This window comes from Schistocerca piceifrons, chromosome 8, assembly GCF_021461385.2.
Source record: "Schistocerca piceifrons isolate TAMUIC-IGC-003096 chromosome 8, iqSchPice1.1, whole genome shotgun sequence".
Taxonomy (NCBI): Eukaryota; Metazoa; Arthropoda; class Insecta; order Orthoptera; family Acrididae; genus Schistocerca; species Schistocerca piceifrons.
In genome coordinates, this window is record NC_060145.1 from 170,034,479 (window position 1) to 170,054,432 (window position 19,954).

At 43.2% G+C, this 19,954-nt stretch overlaps 1 protein-coding gene across 1 annotated transcript in view; it reads right to left on the reverse strand.

Moving 5' to 3' along the window:
- Nucleotides 1–19,954, reverse strand: part of LOC124711183 (aminopeptidase N) — a 318,231-nt gene that overhangs the window by 163,021 nt on the left and 135,256 nt on the right. Inside the window, exon 5 of the mRNA XM_047241110.1 lies at nucleotides 7,298–7,597. Within this exon, the coding sequence (XP_047097066.1) occupies nucleotides 7,298–7,597 (300 nt within the window). The remainder of the gene's footprint in view (nucleotides 1–7,297; nucleotides 7,598–19,954) is intronic.

A 19,954-nucleotide genomic window follows, 5' to 3' on the forward strand; every position in this document is an offset into this window, starting at 1 on the left:
CCAGCGCAGCATTTGTTTAAATGAGTGTGGAAGCCCACTTAAAACCATACTCAGGCTGGCTGATGGACCAGACCAATAGTCGTTAATTAGCAGCGCGTATTCGTTCCGGGGCTGGCACACTTCCTCGTTTCACAAGATGGCGCTCTACATGTGACGCTACAGGATCAAGTCCGTTGTCAAACGCGACCTGTAAATACATAAACTCCTGTATACATGAATTTGGTGTGCAAAACTTAAAGTTGAATGTAACTTTGCCTCATGTGTCACTGCCATGTAACATAACTCGATGAAATTTGGCCCTCACAAAGAAAGAATTGCTACAGTATAATAAAGAAGGTAAAGTGAAAGAAATACGCTATAACGCGAAGAGAAACGACACTTTTACTCAAAGATAGTAATTACACTGAAGTGTACGATGGGGTCCCTGAACACTACAAAAGGCAGGGCGTAGTTCTTAACAGGATGTGTGATTATCACAGACGTCAACTCACGCTCCGCAACGTGATCCCCTGTTGGCCAAAAGGTTGGTAACGTGTTCATGTGGTAGTGCGTTGAATCCCTCCACGAGCGTGGTTAACAGTTGCTGCATGGTCGTTGGAGCATGTGGACGTGGTGGAGTACGTCTCCCCAATGCATCCCACGCTCGAGGGCATTTCAGTCGAATGGAACGGGTGGGCCAATACGTTCGCCGAATATCCTCTCGTTGCAAGAACTTCTACAGCCGTGGTCTTCGATGCAGTCGCACGGTTTCATCTTTAAAAATGAAGTCCGTCCGAATGCATCCCTGAAAAGACGCATCTGGAGAACTGACCTGTGAATGTACTGTGTTCAAAGAACTGCTGGTCAGCACGCCCATTCTACACTATGCTTCTCCGCACCGTACTACCTGGACCACCAAAACGATCATGTTCGACAATGCTGGACACACACTCATATGGCGAGAAGTGTTCACGCAAAGGACTCAGGAACATTGTCGAACATGATCGTTTTGGTGATTCCACATGTGCATATTTTCAGGGGTGTATTCGGCCCTGACTTAATTTTTATGGATGACAATGTGCGAACGCATCGACAAGCTTTTGGAACGAGTACATATGGGATGCCTTGGGGAGACGTATTGCACCACGTCCGCAGGAACCATCGAGCAGTTGTCAAGCGCACTGGTGGAGGAATGCACCGCTCTACCATATTAACTCCTTACCAACTTTGTGGCCATCATGGAAACGCTTTATCACACACTCCATTAAACGATGTCCTACCTTGGTGAAAAATCTAGGGGACCATCATAAATCGCGGTGACTTCAGTGTAATTATTGTCTTTCAATAAAAGTATTTTTTTTAGTCAGATGACGTATTTCTTTCAGTTACCTTCTGTACTTCAGTGTAGCAATTGTTTCTGCGTATGACCCATGAGCAGCTGGAGTCACCTCCAGGCAAATACTGCTCATCACGTCTTTCATACGACGCTCAGAGTCGATGCAAAGTGTCAGTTTATTTCCCATTACAAAAAAGAAAGAAATGAATTTTAAAGCGGAACTTTACGTGCCCATTGGTACAGTGATCTCAAATTACTCTAATGCAATATTCTCATTATCGATTTGTTTGAACAGTGATAGTAAAAGGGCGCAGCGCTACTCAGTAGCTGCTCAAGTACTGATTATTTTTCATGTTTTACTGTCACTATTGATACATATTAATAAAACTAAAATAGCACTAAGCAAATTTGGGACCGCTCCATCGAATGGGCACGTGAAATTCCGCTTTAAAAATAATTTTCTTGTAACGGGAAACAGAGCGACGCTTTCCTTTGACACTGTGCTTTGCATGAAAAACGTGATGAGCAGTATTTATTTGGGCTGATTATCCACACAGTGGAAGAAGGAAAATGCAAATATCTGCTGAAACACCAGAGCAAGTGGTCCTGATGACTCTCAGGGGAGACACTCTACATAACACATTAACATGGGTTTCTGTGGGAAAATCCAGCAACGACAGAAATAATGATAAAAAAATTAGATCATAGAGAAAGTAGATAGATTTAAGCTTTTAGGGATCATGCTGACACGCAGTGGAGACCGCGATAAAAAAGGCAAAACTGAGAAGTTCAGTTACCTAAATGGTACCATTAGAAGATGCCCTGAAAGTAAAGTAGAATGAAGCTATACCCCTTCCAACACTGTTATATGGGAGTGAATCATGGGTAATGAAAATAAAACTGACCAAGCGCGAGTAGGGCTCGCGCACTGAGGGTTCAGTACAAAGCTAGTTATGTATATATGTAGCTCGTCCATTCTCTGAATCGAAAATTTCAATCTGTTACCGATACTGATACTGGGAATATATTGGTCCTGGCAATTCCAAGGCCGTATCGAAATCTCTACAGTAGTTCTTCAGACTAGCCCGGATGTACAAAAAAGAGTAAGCAAGGGACTTCAGTTTAAATGTGTAGAGAGATAAGATATAATAAAATAGTTTTTATTTGCTTACTAAAACAAGACTGCAACTTATATTTTAAATTTGCACGCAGTAATGTTCGTCTAGTGTCCCTTTGACCGATGATGAATGCAATGTAAGTTCAAATGGCAAAATATGCTTCTTTGTGATATCATTACATTTTAATAAGATTGAGAATATTTCCTTTACTTGTACTGTGAAGTCTGCTTCTTGCCGAATTTCTTAAATCTGGGTGAACAAGAGAAGTAGCTTATAGGTTCTGATGAGTGAGTTTGCGAGTATCAAAATATGTGGCATAACTGACAGAATCTTTAGATCGACGTGGAAGTTTAAATTTTTTACACCTCCAGGAGACCATACACTTTAGTGTGTGACATAAATTTGAATTAGGTACGCCACACTGTTCCAGTGGAAAAGGGGTCTTAAAAGGCAGGCAGACACACAGCCAACACCTCCAAGTGACTATAGACCTTAACATGTGACATAAAGTTGAACTTGAGATGCCAAACTGTTCCAGAGAAAAGGGGTTCTTAACAGTCGGACATACATACATACATACATACATACATACAGACGGACAACAAAACAACCCTATAAGTGCTCAGTTTTCACAGATTGTGGCAGGGAATTCTAAAAAAGATAAAATAAGAGTTAAGGCCAATAAAATGAAATTCCCCCGAATCATGGCAGGATACAAAAGATAGATTATGAAAGAAATATAGATACTAGGAAGGAATTGAAAAAAAAAACTAATGTGAAACGGTTGTAGAAAATAAGTTAAAATAGATATTCAATTGTTGCGAATGGAGGAGTAAAGATTACCACTACATTTTTGGCATTATGCGTTGAAAGACTAGCAAAAGGCTGGCAGGACGAAATGTAGCTGCAACTAGCTGAGCAAGGTCTAATGCGTAATATTTGACACCGTCCTGCATGGCGATTACTGAAAAAAATTACTATTTTTACCGAGTATCGGACCAGATTTGAGACTGGATTCAAGACTTCCATACCCTAGAGCTCAACAATCATTCTTAACGGAACAAAACAGACAGATGTAAACGTGTTTGTAGTGTTGTCGGTTGTCTAGTCGGGTACAGGTGTTTGTAGTGTTGTCGGGTGTCTAGTCGGGTACAGTCGTTTCTGTAGCACGATATTTCGACGCTGTCGAAATATCATGTTACGAAAACATCTGCATCCGGCGGCTTGCCCGACAAGAGTACGAAAACTTGATTCACCGGGAAAGCCTAACATCAAACATCGGATGTAACTGTAATTTGCGGAGTTCCCCAAGGAAGTCTGATACAGCCACCACAGTTTCCACTGAACGCTGATCAGCCAAACCATTATGAGTACCTACGTAATAGCTTGTCTGTCCGTCTTTGGAACGAATTACATCAGTGATTCCGAGTATGAGGGATCCGACAATTTGTTGGTAAGTTTGTGGAGGTATGTGGCATTACATGTCTACTCACCGGTTATGTAATTCGCGTAGATAATGGGCCACTGATTTGTGTACGCGGTGATGGAGCCCGATAGCGACCCATATGGGTTCATAGTACTTACATCAGGCGAATTTGGCCACAGTGACATCAACATGAGTTCAGTGTAATGCTCCTCACACCACTGTAGCACGGGTCTGGCTCCGAAACGTGGGCAATTATACTGCAGAAAGATGACATCGCCGTCGGGAAAAACATCAAGCATAAAGGGATGCAGTTGTTCATAAGTGTCAACATGTCTTCGATTACTATCACAGATCCCATGTAAGCGCAGGACGCGGGATTAGCCGAGCGGTCTCAGGCGCTGCAGTCATGGACTGTGCGGCTGGTCCCGGCGGAGGTTCGAGTCCTCCCTCGGGCATGGGTGTGTGTGTTCGTCCTTAGGATAATTTAGGTTCAGTAGTGTGTAAGCTTAGGGACTGATGACCTTAGCATTAAGTCCCATAAGATATCACACACATTTAAACATTTAAGCGCAGGAGAATGTCTCCCAAAGCATAATGTTGCTCCCACCGGCCTGCGTCCGTGGCGCTCTGCATGTTTCGAGCTGCCGTTTGTGAAGACGGCCATCGACCTAGTGTAGCAAAAATGTGATTCATCCAAAGAACTGACACGTTATCCTTGATTGACGGTCGAATCCCGATGGTCCCGTGCCCACTGCAATCGTAATTGACGATGTCGTGTGAATGAGTAGGGTGATTTGCCTGGCAGCTCCATGTTCAACAACTTACGATGAACGGTGTGCTCCGAAACACTTGTGCGTGCACGAGCACTGCGCTCTTTCGGCAGTGATACTAAAGATCACCATCTATCTTACTTTACAGTGCAGCCCTCCCAGCAGGCTCACCATTCTTTGGTGATTTCGTGCTTGGCTTCCACGGCGCCCCAGCCTTTGCAGCGCTGCTTCCATTTCCGTGCTGCGTGCCTATCCTCCTGCTATTCTTCTCCTGTTCCTTGGGGACCGAGTTGCACGTCTTCTCTGGGAAACCGAAGTTCTTGGTAAAACTGTGAATGGATTCTTCCTGTCCACTCATCTTTCTTATCCTGTTCTTCCTTTTCTTGCCCTTCCTCTGCTTTGGCGTTTGAGGCCTCTCTTTTTCCTTTTCTCCTTCTTCCCCCCTATGCGTTCCTGAAGGGCCCCCCACGCGTTTGAAGCGCAAAGGTGACAGAACGCGTAATTACCAGCCCCAGGTCGACAAATAGGGCTCGTACATATCGTGCTACAGAAACGACTGTACCCGACTAGACATCCGACAACACTACAAACACCTTTACATCTGTCTGTTTTGTTCCGTTAAGAATGATTGTTGAGCTCTAGGGCATGGAAGTCTTGAATCCAGTCTCAAATCTGGTCCGATACTCAGTAAAATAGTAATTTTTTTCAGTAATCGGCAATGCAGGACGGTGTCAAATATTACGCATTAGACCTTGCTCAGCTAGTTGCAGCTACATTTCGTCCTGCCAGCCTTTTGCTAGCCTTTCAACGCATAATGCCAAAAATGTAGTGGTAATCTTTACTCCTCCATTCGCAACAACTGAATATCTATTTTAACTTATTTTCTTCAACCATTTCGCATCAGTTTTTTTTTTTCAATTCCTTCCTAGTATCTATATTTCTTTCATAATCTATCTTTTGTATCCTGCTATGATTCTGGGGAATTTCATTTTATTGGCCTTTACTCTTATTTTATCTTTTTTAGAATTCCCTGCCACAATCTGTGAAAACTGAACACTTATAGGGTTGTTTTGTTGTCCGTCTGTATGTATGTATGTATGTATGTATGTATGTATGTCCGACTGTTAAGAACCCCTTTTCTCTGGAACAGTTTGGCATATCAAGTTCATCTTTATGTCACATGTTAAGGTCTATAGTCACTTGGAGGTGTTGGCTGTCTATCTGTCTGCCTGCCTTTTAAGACCCCTTTTCCACTGGAACATTGTGGCGTACCTAATTCAAATTTATGTCACACACTAAAGTGTATGGTCTCCTGGAGGTGTAAAGAATTTAAACTTCCACGTCGATCTAAAGATTCTGTTAGTTATGCCACATATTTTGATGCCCAGGGAGGGGTGATTGCCTGAGCCGGTACCTTCCTCTATGCCGATTGGTCCCTGTGTCTCGAGTCAAGAAGGTGTGACCTGAAGTGTGAAGAATCACCAAAGGTGTGTGAGCCCACCATGAGAAGAGCCCACTGCAGGAAGGAGCACGACATGACTGCCCCCTTATTTTATCCCTCTCCTGCATATCATCGGATTTGGTTATTCTCCGACGGAATATTCGCGGCATCTGATCCAACAGGGTTGAATTACAGATCTTCATGCGATAATGCTGTCCCATTGTTCGATGCCTCCAGGAAATAAAATTATATCCTCACTATCGCTTTCACCTCCCACACCTCTGTCTGTTTTGACCTCCTGCCTCAGGCGGAGACTCCGGCTCAGGGGCAGTCATGTTGCTCATTCGAGACGACGTCTGTAGTCACACCACTTTCTTGAACACACAGCTTCAAGCTGTGGCTGTCCATTTTTCCCTTCCCAGTTTCACCTTCCCTCTTTGCAACGTCTACTCACCCTCGTCTTCTGCTGTCACCAAGGCGGACATTTTGCAGCTTATTGCTCAGCTCCCTCCGCCCTTTTTGCTGCTCGGTGACTTCAGTGCCCACCATCCCCTTTGGGATCTCCACTCCCCTGTCCGAGAGGTTCTCCCCTAGTCGATATCTTCAGCCAGCTCAATCTCGTCTGTTTGAACATTCCAAGCACTCCTTTTCCCACTTGGACTTTTCGATCTGTACTGCTCAGCTTGCTGATAGTCTTGAGTGGCCCGTTCTCTCAGACACACACTTGAGTGCCCATTTCTCATGTGTCATTCGTTTGCTAACGCCTATCCCATCTGTGCGTCCAACCAACGGGCAGATTTCCAAAGTTGACTAGCAGCTGTTCTCCTCACTGCCCACTTCCGATAAACACCATTTCCCCTGTAATGACGACCAGGCATAAAACCTTATAAACACTATTATTACTGCAGCGTAATGTCCCATAACTCAGTGGATGGCGCTGCAAGAGAAGCGCTGTGCATCACGGAGAGGTTTGCTATCGAAATTTCAACAGAGTACTTTCCGGAAGAGCCGGACAACATATTACTTCCTGCTACATGCATCTCGCGAAATGACCACGACGAGAAAATGCGATAATTTTGAGCTAATACAGAGGCCTAGCGACAATCATTATTCCCACTCGCCATTCGCTAGTGGATCAGGGCACGAAGGGATAGTATTATGACAAGAACCCCCCCGCCACACACCACCATGTGGCTTGCGGTGTACTGCTGTGTATGTAGATATTACCTGTAGGTGATGAGCCCCCAGTTCTCCATGGCGCCGGCGGCGAAGTCTGGCAGCGCGACCATATCGACCTTGGGCAGCGGGTAGGAGATGTCGAAGTAGGACTCGTAGAAGCTGAGCAGCTTGGGCCCCAGCTGCAGGCTGTAGCGCGCCTGGCGCAGGGCGTCGGGCCGCGCCCACACCGCGAACCGCGACTGCGCGTCCGCCTCGCGGCCCAGCTCCGACACCACGAACGCCACCAGGTACGTCGACATCGGCACCGACGTCTCGAACCGGTCCCACTCGTGGCCCGCCAGCTCCGCCCTGCAACCGACAAGTGCTGCCGTCAGCGCCAGTGGAGGCCGAAGACTCCTTACCTCTGCTGTGGAGGAAAGCGGCTCTAGACCAGTGCTTCCCGATCTGGGGGCGGTTATTACCTCATGGTCACAATCAAATATCTGGAGGGATAAAAAACAAAGGATAGTTGATAACTGTCCAGTCAATGAAACAACCCTTATTGCACTGTGCGCTCCGCAGCTCAGTGGTCCACATGCATGGCTGGTATGTAGAGGAGCCGGGTTCGATTCTCCGTACCACCAGAGATTTTTGCTTGGTGGGAGGTCTGGAACGGGGTGTACTCATTCTTGTTTCCGACTGAGGACCTTTTTTGAGTGACAAGTAGTGGCTCCAAGGTCAAGAATGCCGACAACATTCGTAGTACATCCAGTGACGCCATTGCCAGAGACACGACCATCGGTCAGTCCAGATTGGCCCATTGCAGTCGGAAGGCAAAGTTTTGCTTTGCTTACTGCACTGATACTAATGAAATGCGTTGCACCATTAACATCTTAATCAAACGCTACCATGTTCACATACTCCAGTAACAGTAATGATTAACAGTATATTATTGTGCATGGCTCTCGGGTATGGGTGTGTGTGTGTTGTCCTTAGCGTAAGTTAGTTAAGTACTGCGTAAGTCTAGGTACCGATGACCTTAGCAGTTTGGTGTCTTAAGAATCACACACATTTGAACATTTTACCTGGCAAAAGTCACGGGGTATCTTCTACACTACTAGCCATTAAAATTGCTACACCACGAAGATGACCTGTTACAGACGCGAGACGCGAAATTTAACCGACCCGAAGAAGATGCTGTGATATGCAAATGATTAGCTTTTCAGAGCATTCACACAAGGTTGGCGCCGATGGCGACACCTACAAAGTGCTGAGATGAGGAAAGTTTCCAACCGATTTCTCATACACAAACAGCAGTTGACCGGCGTTGCCTGGTGAAACGTTGTGATGCCTCGTGTAAGGAGGAGAAATGCGTACCGTCACGGTTTCGACTTTGATAAAGGTCGGATTGTAGCCTATCGCGATTGCCGTTTATCATATCGCGACATTGCTGCTCGCGTTGGTCGAGATCCAATGACTGCTAGCAGAATATGGAATCGGTGGGTTCAGGAGGGCAATACGGAACGCCGTGCTGGATCCCAACGGCCTCGTATCACTAGCAGTCGAAATGACAGGCATCTTAACCGCATGGCTGTAACGGATCGTGCAGCCACGTCTCGATCCCTGAGTCAACAGATGGGGACGTTTGCAAGACAACAACCATCTGCACGAACAGTTCGACGACGTTCGCAGCAGCATGGACTATCAGCTCGGAGACCATGGCTGCGGTTACTCTTGACGCTGCATCACAGACAGGAGCACCTGCGATGGTGTACTCAACGACGAACCTGGGTGCACGAATGGCAAAAAGTCATTTTTTCGGATGCATCCAGGTTCTGTTTACAGCATCATGATGGTGGCATCCGTGTTTGTCGACATCGCGGTGAACGCACATTGGAAGCGTGTATTCGTCATCGCCATACTAGCGTATCACTCGGCGTGATGGTATGGGATGCCATTGGTCACACGTCTCGGTCACCTCTTGTTCGCATTGACGGCACTTTGAACAGTTGGACGTTACATTTCAGATGTGTTACGACCCGTGGCTCTACCCTTCATTCGATCCCTGCGAAACCCAACATTTCAGCAGGATAATGCACGACCGCATGTTGCAACTCCCGTACGGGCCTTTCTGGTTACAGAAAATGTTCGACTGTTGCCCTGGCGAGCACATTCTCCAGATGTCTCACCAACTGAAAACGTCTGGTCAATCGTGGCCGAGCAACTGGCTCGTCACAATACGCCAGTCACTACAATTGATGAACTGAGGTATCGTGTTGAAGCTGCATGGGCAGCTGTACCTGTACACGCCATCCAAGCTCTGTTTGACTCAATGCCCAGGCGTATCAAGGCCGTTATTACGGCCAGAGGTGGTTGTTCTGGGTACTGATTTCTCAGGATCTATGCATCCAGATTACGTGAAAATGTAATCACACGCCAGTTCTAGTTTAATATATTTGTCCAATGAATACCGGTTTATCATCTGCATTTCTTCTTGATGTAGCAATTTTATTGGCCAGTAGTGTAATATCGTGTAGGACCTCAACAAGTCGTTGGAAGTCACCTGCAGAAATGCTGAGCCATGCTGCCTCTATAGGCGTCTCAAAACTGCAAAAGTGTTGCCGGTGCAGGATGTTTTACACGAAGTGACCTCTCGATTATGTCTCATAAAAGCTCGATTGGATTCATGTCGGGCGATCTGGGTGAAAAAGCATTCGCGCGAATTGACCAGAATATTCTTCAAACCAATCGCGAACAACTCTGGCCCGGTGACATAGCATCGTTGTTTGGGAACATGAAATCCATGAATGGCTGCAAATGGTTACGAAGTAGCTGAACATATTAATTTCAGTCAATGGTCGGTTCAGTTGGAGCAGAGGAGCCCAGTCCATTCCACGTAAACACAGCCCACACTGTCATGGAGACACCTAGAGCTTTCACAGTACCTTGTCGACATAACTGATTCAATGGCTTCGTGGGGTTTGCGCCTCTTTCAAACACTGTCTTAGCTCGTATCAACTGAAATCTGGACTCAACTGACCAGGCCACGGTTTTCCAGTCGTCTAGTGTCCTACCGAAGTAATCACGAACCCGTGAGAGACGCTGCAAGCGACGTCCTGCTGTTAGTAAAGGCATTCGGTCAGTCATCTGCTGCCATAGCCGTTAACTCCAAATTTCGCCGCACTGTTCCAACGGATACTTTCGTCGTACGCACCACATTGATTTCTGCGGTTACTTCACGCAGCGTTGCTTGTGTGTTAGCACTTACAACTCTACGCAAATCCCGCTGTTCTCTGTCGTTAAGTGAAGGCCGTCGACCACTGCGTCGTCCACAGTGAGAGATAACGCCTGAAATTTGGTGTTCTCGGCACGCTTTTGACACTGTGGATCTCAGAATACTGAATTCCCTAATGGTCGATTTCCGAAATGGAATGTCCCATGCGTCAATCTCCAACTACTATTTCGCGTTCGAAGTCTATTGATTATCGTCGTGCGGTCACAATCACAAGGGCAATCTTTTCATGTGAATCATCTCTGTGCAAAATGACAACTCCGTGTGTGCCTTGTGTACGTGATACTACAGCCACCTGTATATGAGCATATCGCTGCCCCATGACTTTTGTCACATCACTGTATATTAGAGCTATATTGATGATATTGTTAATTCTCCAGTTACAAAGTTTTATGGTGAATAAAATTATTTATATTTTAAAAATCATTTCCATAACTTGTGGACAGTAAGCCCTACTTCGTCAGTATCACCTAGTTCTTTGAAACAGAAGGTCTACTACCATGGAACACGTAATATTTGCAACTGAACTGTTTTCTATAATTTTTCCTGTCTTGAAAATGCATATTTGTGCTGTTACCAGCAGCTTTCACTACAAAAAATTGCCGACCGAAGTGGCCGTGCGGTTCTAGGCGCTACAGTCTGGAACCGAGCGACCGCTACGGTCTCTGGTTCGAATCCTGCCTCGGGCATGGATGTGTGTGATGTCCTTAGGTTAGTTAGATTTACTTAGTTCTAAGTTCTAGGCGACTGATGACCTCAGAAGTTACGTCGCATAGTGCTCAGAGTCATTTGAACCATTTTACAAAAAAAATTTTAATTTTTATCTGGTTTTTGATGATACTATTTAATCTTACTTCATTTACTAATTATTTGTGTGTAGCAGAATAATAATGTTACGCATGAACTATTAAATACCGTATCAAAAGATTTTCTCGATTGTTAAATTTAAATAGATTATTAAGAATGAAGGATGGGTCCCCCGTTTTGCAAGTACATAAATTATTGTTTTATCACTCAATATTGGAAACACAAAAGTATGTTTCACTCTTTAAACTGATAAAAAAAGAAGAATCGGAAGAACTAAACGTAATCAGACAGATTGCCACAGAAAATGGTTACAAAACAAACAATGTTGACAAACTAAACCATAAAACAGAAACACAACTGACTCAGAATACAAGCTAAAATACCTCAACACAACACGTCAGTAACAATTACACAACAGGGAACACACAAGGCACAGGAGATAATAAAGTGACAAACAACAAGAAAGAATTGGTGACAAACAACAAGAAAGAATTGGCACACACTGATATTTGACAAGAAAATAACACACAGCATAGGTAACGTCGTCCGCAGCTCGTGGTCTCGAGGTAGCGTTCTCGCTTCCCGAGCACGGGGTCCCAGGTTCGATTTCCGGCGGGGTCAAGGATTTTTCACCTGCCCCGAGAAGACTGGGTGTTGTTGTGTCATCTCCATTATCATCAATTATCCCCATTACGGTCGAAGGAAGGCAACGGCAAGACCTTGCCTAGTACGGCGGTGCGGGTCTCCCGCATCATTCCCCTGCGCTCTGTCAAGAAGCATGGGACTTCATTTTCATGTCATGAGGACAAAAGGTATAAATGCGGCATATAAGCCAAAAAATATTCTGCAGAAAAGATTAAAAATACCAAACACAACCAAACATAAATTCAACAACCCGGGTATATACTCGTACTCCCTATCCTGCGAAGACTGAGATTCAGTTAACATCGGACAGACGTATAGAAATTTCAGGATAAGATACTCAGTAGATCTGAGAGCACTGAAAAGTGACAGCACACATTCCACATTTACAGACAGCCTCATCAGAAACAACCACCACCTCAGTGGCATAGAAACAGATCTCCAAATCCTAACACACAATAATCATCAGTAAAAGTTTTTAACAATCGAAGAAAATAACATCCAAAAGGTTACCACACAGGGGAAAAAAGTTATCAATGTCCAAACAGTACTATGTAACAAAACACTATTAAACAGTCTTAGCCGCGAGGGGTTAGCCGAGCGGTCTAAGGGCGCTGCAGTCATGGACTGTGCGGCTGATCCCGGTGGAGGTTCGAGTCCTCCCTCGGGCATGGGTGTGTGTGTTTGTCCTTAGTATAATTTAGGTTAAGTAGTGTGTAAGCTTAGGGACTGATGACCTTAGCAGTTAAGTCCCATAAGATTTCACATACATTTGAACATTTTTGAAACAATCTTAACCATACATCGAACAACACAAAATAAACATACACAAGCAGAACATTTTCAAAGTTCGAGGCCTTCTAGCCAAAACAAAACAGTAAACAAGTGACAGTCGGAAGCGCGTTAGAGCCGTAAATTTGTGCATTGAAACGTCAAAAACATTTGTCCAATCTCAGCGACATAGCAAGACGCAGTACTTCCAAAAGAACAGGAGAAAACGTGAGTAAACATTGCCAAAATACGAAACATAATCCATGAATAACAAACTACATGAAATAGTTCGCCACACCTAAGCTTCAAGTAACTCTTACCTATGTCCACAGTTTCAGCACAACTACACAAAAACACGCGTGGTACATAAAAAAACTTGTGTCAGCTCAGGGGAAGCCAAATACTACAATGGTATGGCCAAAAACGGGCATACGTTGAGAATTTTATCAGAATATTTATTTTTAAAAGGTTGGATCATAAACAAAAATTCAGTGGCGACGATTTTCTAACGTTCCTCATGTTTGCAGATGACGTCGTGTACTAGTTTAGACCTGTGGCTGATTTTGGTTGCCAGCCACAGGACACACACAAAGTGCATGTATAATTTAAATAATAACAAAATCTGATGTCTCATATTCCCAAACCTAAAAATAATCTGCATATATATATGTCAGGAAAGTGAAATAAAAAAAGCACTGAGGATGCCACAACAGTAGTGAAACATGTTTGGATGATAAAACAAATCAATAATGTGTGTAATTGAAAAAAGGAGGACCCATCCTTAATTCATTATTATTTTTTGCGAGCACGGGAACTGAGCTCAAAACTCCAGTATTAATAGATGTTTTCACATCTGGAAAAACCTAACTTTTCCGGAGTAATTTTTTCACAAAAATACTGCGGCACGCACAAAGTGAACACTGCCATTTTAAATTGTAATAAAAACTTGTGTTAAACATTACAGAGCTTGCTAGAGACTACAGTCTGTAAACTGTTCCAAGATAGAATTCTGTCCCCTATAACAAAGCTGTAGGTTGTTGAGAGAGCGAGCTTAAGGCTGGATCACTCGGTTTTCTTGGTAGCCCAAGCGAACGAGCGCTCCGCGGCCGCCCAGAGGCGGTTAATACATGAGGCTCCATTGTGCGTAGACAGCCTGAAAGCTAATCACGCGCCGTCCATTGTCCCCTGGCTCCCAAACACTGCACGCTCTCGCAGCTTGCGTTCTTGCGTAGCGTGGCGCCGTGCTACGCCGAACGGCAGCGTACCGCGGCTTACAACAGCCGCTTCATAACTTTCTCCCTTGTGAAATACTTGAGAAGCGCTTGCCCTCCCTTCCATTTTCGACATAACCTGAACAAAGTGAAGGCTTTCACGGAGACCTAAATGCTGCTCTAGAGGATTTAAAGCACTGATCGAGTGAAACCAAGCCTGCAGCGTTCTTTTACGAGACTCAGTGCCAATGGGTAGCAGAGAGGATGATACATGTTTCTTTACTTCCAGGAAATCTTCGCTGTACTTCTGCGCCGGTACCGAAGTAAAAAACCCTGAAACTTCCTAGCAGATTAAAACTGCGTGTACGGGCGAGTCTCTAACCGGCTGAGCTATCTAGTAATGTCTCATCGCCTAGACGAAAGCTTCCCTTCAGTTCTGTCCGAGAAAGCCAAGGGCCTAGATGCAAATTCAAATCTGGCACACAGTTTTGATATGCTAGGAAGTGTCATAACTGCTTACGCTCTGATGCACAGTAAATGTTTCATTCTCGATACAAACATCTCTTTCTGCCACTACTTTGTTTTCTGACATGGAAAAGTATTTATATTTGCCCTTTTCGAAACTAAATCATTTATTTATTCAGACGATGCTGAAGGAGATAGATTAGGAAGTGAGTAGAGTTACGCTCTACCAAAACTACGGTTCGGTATTTCTGGTACTGTACATAAATGACTAAGTAAATAATAGAATTAGCGGTAGTATTGGTAGCATTCGTAGGGAAAGAACCATGAATGAATGTATGAGAGAAAATGAGAGCAGACAACTTCTCTGTTTTTTGTTTGTTATTTGTTTTTTACGTAATTAGAACTGCTCAACGTTCAGTGTTAATCCATTCTGTGTTTTATATCCTTACGAACTACAAATTGCATTTTATGAGTAATAAAAATTGGTTGATCCCGTAACTTCCGCGCTCTTATGTAACCAAGGCAATCACCATTGAAGCAAGCACAGTTTATATGCATGAACTACATAACTATATAACTGTTTTCGCTGTTTTGTACTCAATAGAACGTTCTTCATCATGATCAAAGGCTAGAGTTTCCTGCTACTATTGATAAAAGAAACACTTTTATATGAGTTCTACAAACTATTAAAGCGATGTTTGATATGTTTTGGATCCGCGCTTTTTCGTTTAATTTCGCACTTTTTTGAGGAAATTGCGTTTTCTGTCGCTTTATGATAAATCTGCCCTTTCTTAAATTTTTGCTATAACATTTCTCCGTTTCACATTAAAAAAATCAACACTTTTCTAATAAGACCTGAATTAAACATTGACAGTTTCAGTTTCGTTATAAATGTTGTTTACTTTTAAGTAACAGAGAGGAGGGTAACTAAGGAGAACAAAAATGTCCCATAGGTTATGAGGTCTTTTACATGTCCTCGCTCTGTTTCTAGACGGTTAGCTGCTCCTGGTTGTTAGCGGAATCGAGTAAGACACCGATCACATAGAGAAACAAAGCGTTCAAAATGAGGTAACCCCAACGGGTATGCAACACACGTAACATACAAGTAATGCAGCTATGATCATAACTGAAGAAGGCTGCTAGGAAACCTACCATAGTCTACGTTTACTTATAACAGTATGTGGTACCCAATGGTACTATTAAAACTCTATAAGTGAGACATTAAAGGTAATAAATAACTTTTGTTATTTGGACAGAAAAATAACTGACGATTGTCGAATAGGGAGAATACAAAATGCAGACAGGTAATAAGAAGAAAATGAGTTTCTGTCAGAGATATTTTTTAATATCGGAAATGATATAGTCTTGTACAGAATGATAATGAACAGTTCAGAGGAGGCCAGAATAGAAGATTCTGACAGGTATGCTGAATATTAGATTCTTAGAATGAATTGCTAATGACGAGGAATTTAACCGAATTAAGCAGAATAGAAATTTATGATAAAACTGGTAAAAGAAGGGATTGGTTCTTAGTACATACCCTGAGACATCGAGGGATCGCCAGTATTGTAGTGGAGGGAACTACGAGGGGTTAATATTGTAGGCGTGAATACGTTAATAAGTGTGAATAGGATGCAGGTTCCAATAGTTACGTCGGCATGAAGATGCTTGCACAGGGTAGACTAGCCTGATGACCTGTACCAAAGTCTTCGTCCGAAGAACACATCAACATCATCTACCTTTCCTTACAGCAAATTATTTAACTAATATTTTTAAGAAGATGTTGTGCTGTCATTTGAAATAAAATTGACCCTGAAGGGTTTTGTTTTATGTACCATTAATACCGAGGCACTACGTTTTATTTGTGATAATACAAGTAAGGAAATACAGCAATAACATTTTGACTAGTAGAACTGTAGTTAACAAAATATGTTCCTCACGCCTTTTAAATTTTCTACAAGAGAATAACAAAATTAAATTCAAGAAAAAAATATCTCTTTATTGTGTGATATACGTAATGCAACACCTTTTTACACAGCTCTGAAGATGGCCATTAGCGACCGAAACTACTAAACTAACTACAATGAAAAATTGTGATCCAAGACTGGCAAAGTTTAATGTAGAGCCTCCTGTGTTGTTGAAGGATAATCATTATAAATGGTAACACTGTCAACAGGTCTTTCTGTTTTGCAACTGATAAACACGGCTGGTCTTTCAGATGAAGTGAGGCGTGGGATACATCAGGCATGATCTCCCATTTTTTGAATGCATTGATATTTTTTCATTCTTCTGTTTCAGAGTTAAAATTTTAATAGCTATTTGATAAGGATGGATATGAGACAAATTGACTGGACTGCACCTTAGAGATCTTACAGGCCTGCATCGACATCAATGTTTCAGCGGCATCTTCAAAATCCAAGAAGTCAATCGTATGCTTTGGAATTGAGTGGGTTCAGAAGTTCAACTGACTCAGCGACATGATTTAAACCTTGCACAACAAAGACCTTGCCTCTTGACACTTACAACTTCAGAAGGTAGCACTGCTGGGCAGAGAGATGATACCCCATCTAGTAACAAGTTTTTGAAACATTTGGGACATGGAACTAGTATAGGGATATGCAACAGAGTACCAAGAACACAGCAGCACTGAAAATACGTTTTGTAAAAAAATTGCACTTACAACGTTTAACATTTCCTCTTTTCATATATGAAGCAGTATATAAACACTCGACTAACGCTGTTTCAAATGGAACAGGACGAAAGCGCTTTATGTGCCAGACGATAGAACTGAAAAGGAAATCATCTGACCTGTTAACCACTGCTTTTGATGAGTTTTAGGTACGTTGCACAGGGACCTGTCCTGAATAACTGGCTGTGGCTTTTCATTTGAAGGCTTCTAGTCTCCCTGGAAATCGATGTCAAGTTTTTGCGTACCTAATATATCCGTAACGTTAAATACGAGTGTGTATCGACCGAAAGAGCGGTGTGCAGGGTCTGGCGGTTTTGGTTCAGACCATTCAAGCGTGCAATTTTTTTTGCGCTTTCGCTATAAAGAATATCATTAAATGGAATAGCTCGTGTAAAATTATTCAGAAATACTCATTTTCGCTGTAGTAATTGAATTAATAAATCAATCATTTGAGCGCACTTTCTTCAAATGTATACTCCATTTGTTACAGTATAGATTACAGAATCGTCTTACCCGCTATCACTCGCATCACTAGTTATGCTAGAACAGAATTCCGGATGGTATTTACAGCAGAAGCAACAGAAACACCAATTCGTTAAGTAGATGCACGTTTAATAAATGCTACTGCTTTGCAAGCACACGGATTTTTCATTAGTGATATTGGAAAAAACAGTTCTGTTAAATTTTAAAAGACCGTTCTGTCTTCGATCAACTTCGATGAGAACCAGATCTTTTAATGTCCAATTCAGATAAAACTGTAAGGTAGGTATCAATAAAACAGCCTTTGGTTCTCACTTACTCGTAATAAAATGCTGACTGGCGTTTCTCTTATTTGGCGGGGTGAGTTGGATACAATTCATTCAACTGCAAGCAGTTCCAGCATCCTGTTCTTGTGTGCTAGAATAATAATACTCTGGCTCAGGTGAAACGTTCATCAAATAGGAGCCTAATACAGAAAACCCCCGAATATGCGCAACGTAGAATTGACTAAGCAGTCTATTTGTGGCCCTAAATATACATCCGAGTGCGTATTAAATGAAGCTCTTTCCTACATATAAATTTAAATTCCAAATAATCTCTGTCATTTTCACAGCATAAGAAATTCCTCGGCAGTTCACATAATACAATCACTTCAATAAAAATCATGCGCTGCGTGTAATTCATTGAAAATTCACTCAGGTACTCATAGTTTCTCAAAATACCAAGAAAAACGACGTAATGCTTGAATAACACAATTTCAACGTATATTCTCTAAATAATTGTTACAAATACTGCGCTTAGTAATTCCCTAGATAACGCTTAAATACTTCAGTCAATATTAATAATAAGTTCATTAAAATAAACTGACATGGTGCAGCTAATATCATAAATAGCTAAAATAAAATATTCATTAAATAATATTGGTCTCCCGGGCGTTCTGAGCCCGCAGACCGATGGAAATGCTACCGTCACGAGGCACGCTGCTACGGCCTGGTATTCGTTCCCCAGCGACTCGTACTACTCTATTATTTTCCGAAAACAGTTTTCAGAAAAATTAATGAAACGTTTATACCCCACACGTAGCTTAATTCTGTCGCTGAGAAACGGGTTTTCTACGTCGCCCTCATTACTTAGAGGATACAGAAAGGCACATGAATCGGCGATATAGGGAGACTGTCACAGGACATAATGTAGGACGCATAAATCAACATCTTACTACCTGTCATTTAGTTCCGAAAGGATGGCGGTTGGATACATATGAGGTGTGACAAATTAAAAAAAAAAAAAAGGTTCAAATGGCTCTGAGCAATATGGGACTTAACATCTGAGGTCATCAGTCCCCTAGAACTTAGAACTACTTAAACCTAACTAACCTAAGGACATCACACACATCCATGTCCGAGGCAGGATTCGAACCTGCGACCGTAGCGGTCGCTCAGTTCCAGACTGAAGCGCCTAGAATCGCTCGGCCACACCGGCCGGCGACAAATTTTCACTAACTTAAACAAAAATCCACATCAGCTGTTGAATAAAGAATACTGTTACCGTAATAAAGCTCTTCTTCCCATATTTTGGCATCTTGGTTTACGCTTCACATGCTATTCTTATAACATCGTCGTGAATGTCAAGATGCTTCCTTCAAAAAAGGCAAAATTTGATTTACGAATATAATCCTATCAAGGCATTAGGCCGCTTCATTTTGAAACTAAGAACAACTACTGAAGCCGACCTTCCGATCATCTTCTTCAGGGCGACTGATTTCCAGGGATGGTCTTCCTGCCCCTCCCTACCCCCCCCCCCCCCCCTCACCGTAGTCCCTTTCTCCCCCTGTTGTCACCAATCGCGAAGCTGGGGAGGTGGTTGACAACAGACTCCAGTGGCCGGCCGGAGTGGCCGTGCGGTTCTGGGCGCTACAGTCTGGAACCGAGCGACCGCTACGGTCGCAGGTTCGAATCCTGCCTCGGGCATGGATGTGTGTGATGTCCTTAGGTTAGTTAGGTTTAATTAGTTCTAAGTTCTAGGCGACTGATGACCTTAGAAGTTAAGTCGCATAGTGCTCAGAGCCATTCCAACAAACTCCAGTCGTATATAGATATATGTGCGGATGCACACATATTACCCGTACTCTTACGGGACTTGGTAAGAATGTCTCCTTCGAGTAATGAGTGTGGTGGGTAGGGACATTACGAATGTAGTGTGTGGACATACAAAGTGAGAATGTGGGGCTCACGGGGAGCGTGCGCGAGATAGTCCCTGCAGTCGCACTATCATCTGTGCCCTCGGTGGCTGAGATGGATTGCCGGCACGGTATCTCAGCGTGTTCCGTCAGAGGGCTGCACGCCCTCTGTAATTAAAAAAACGCAGTAAAG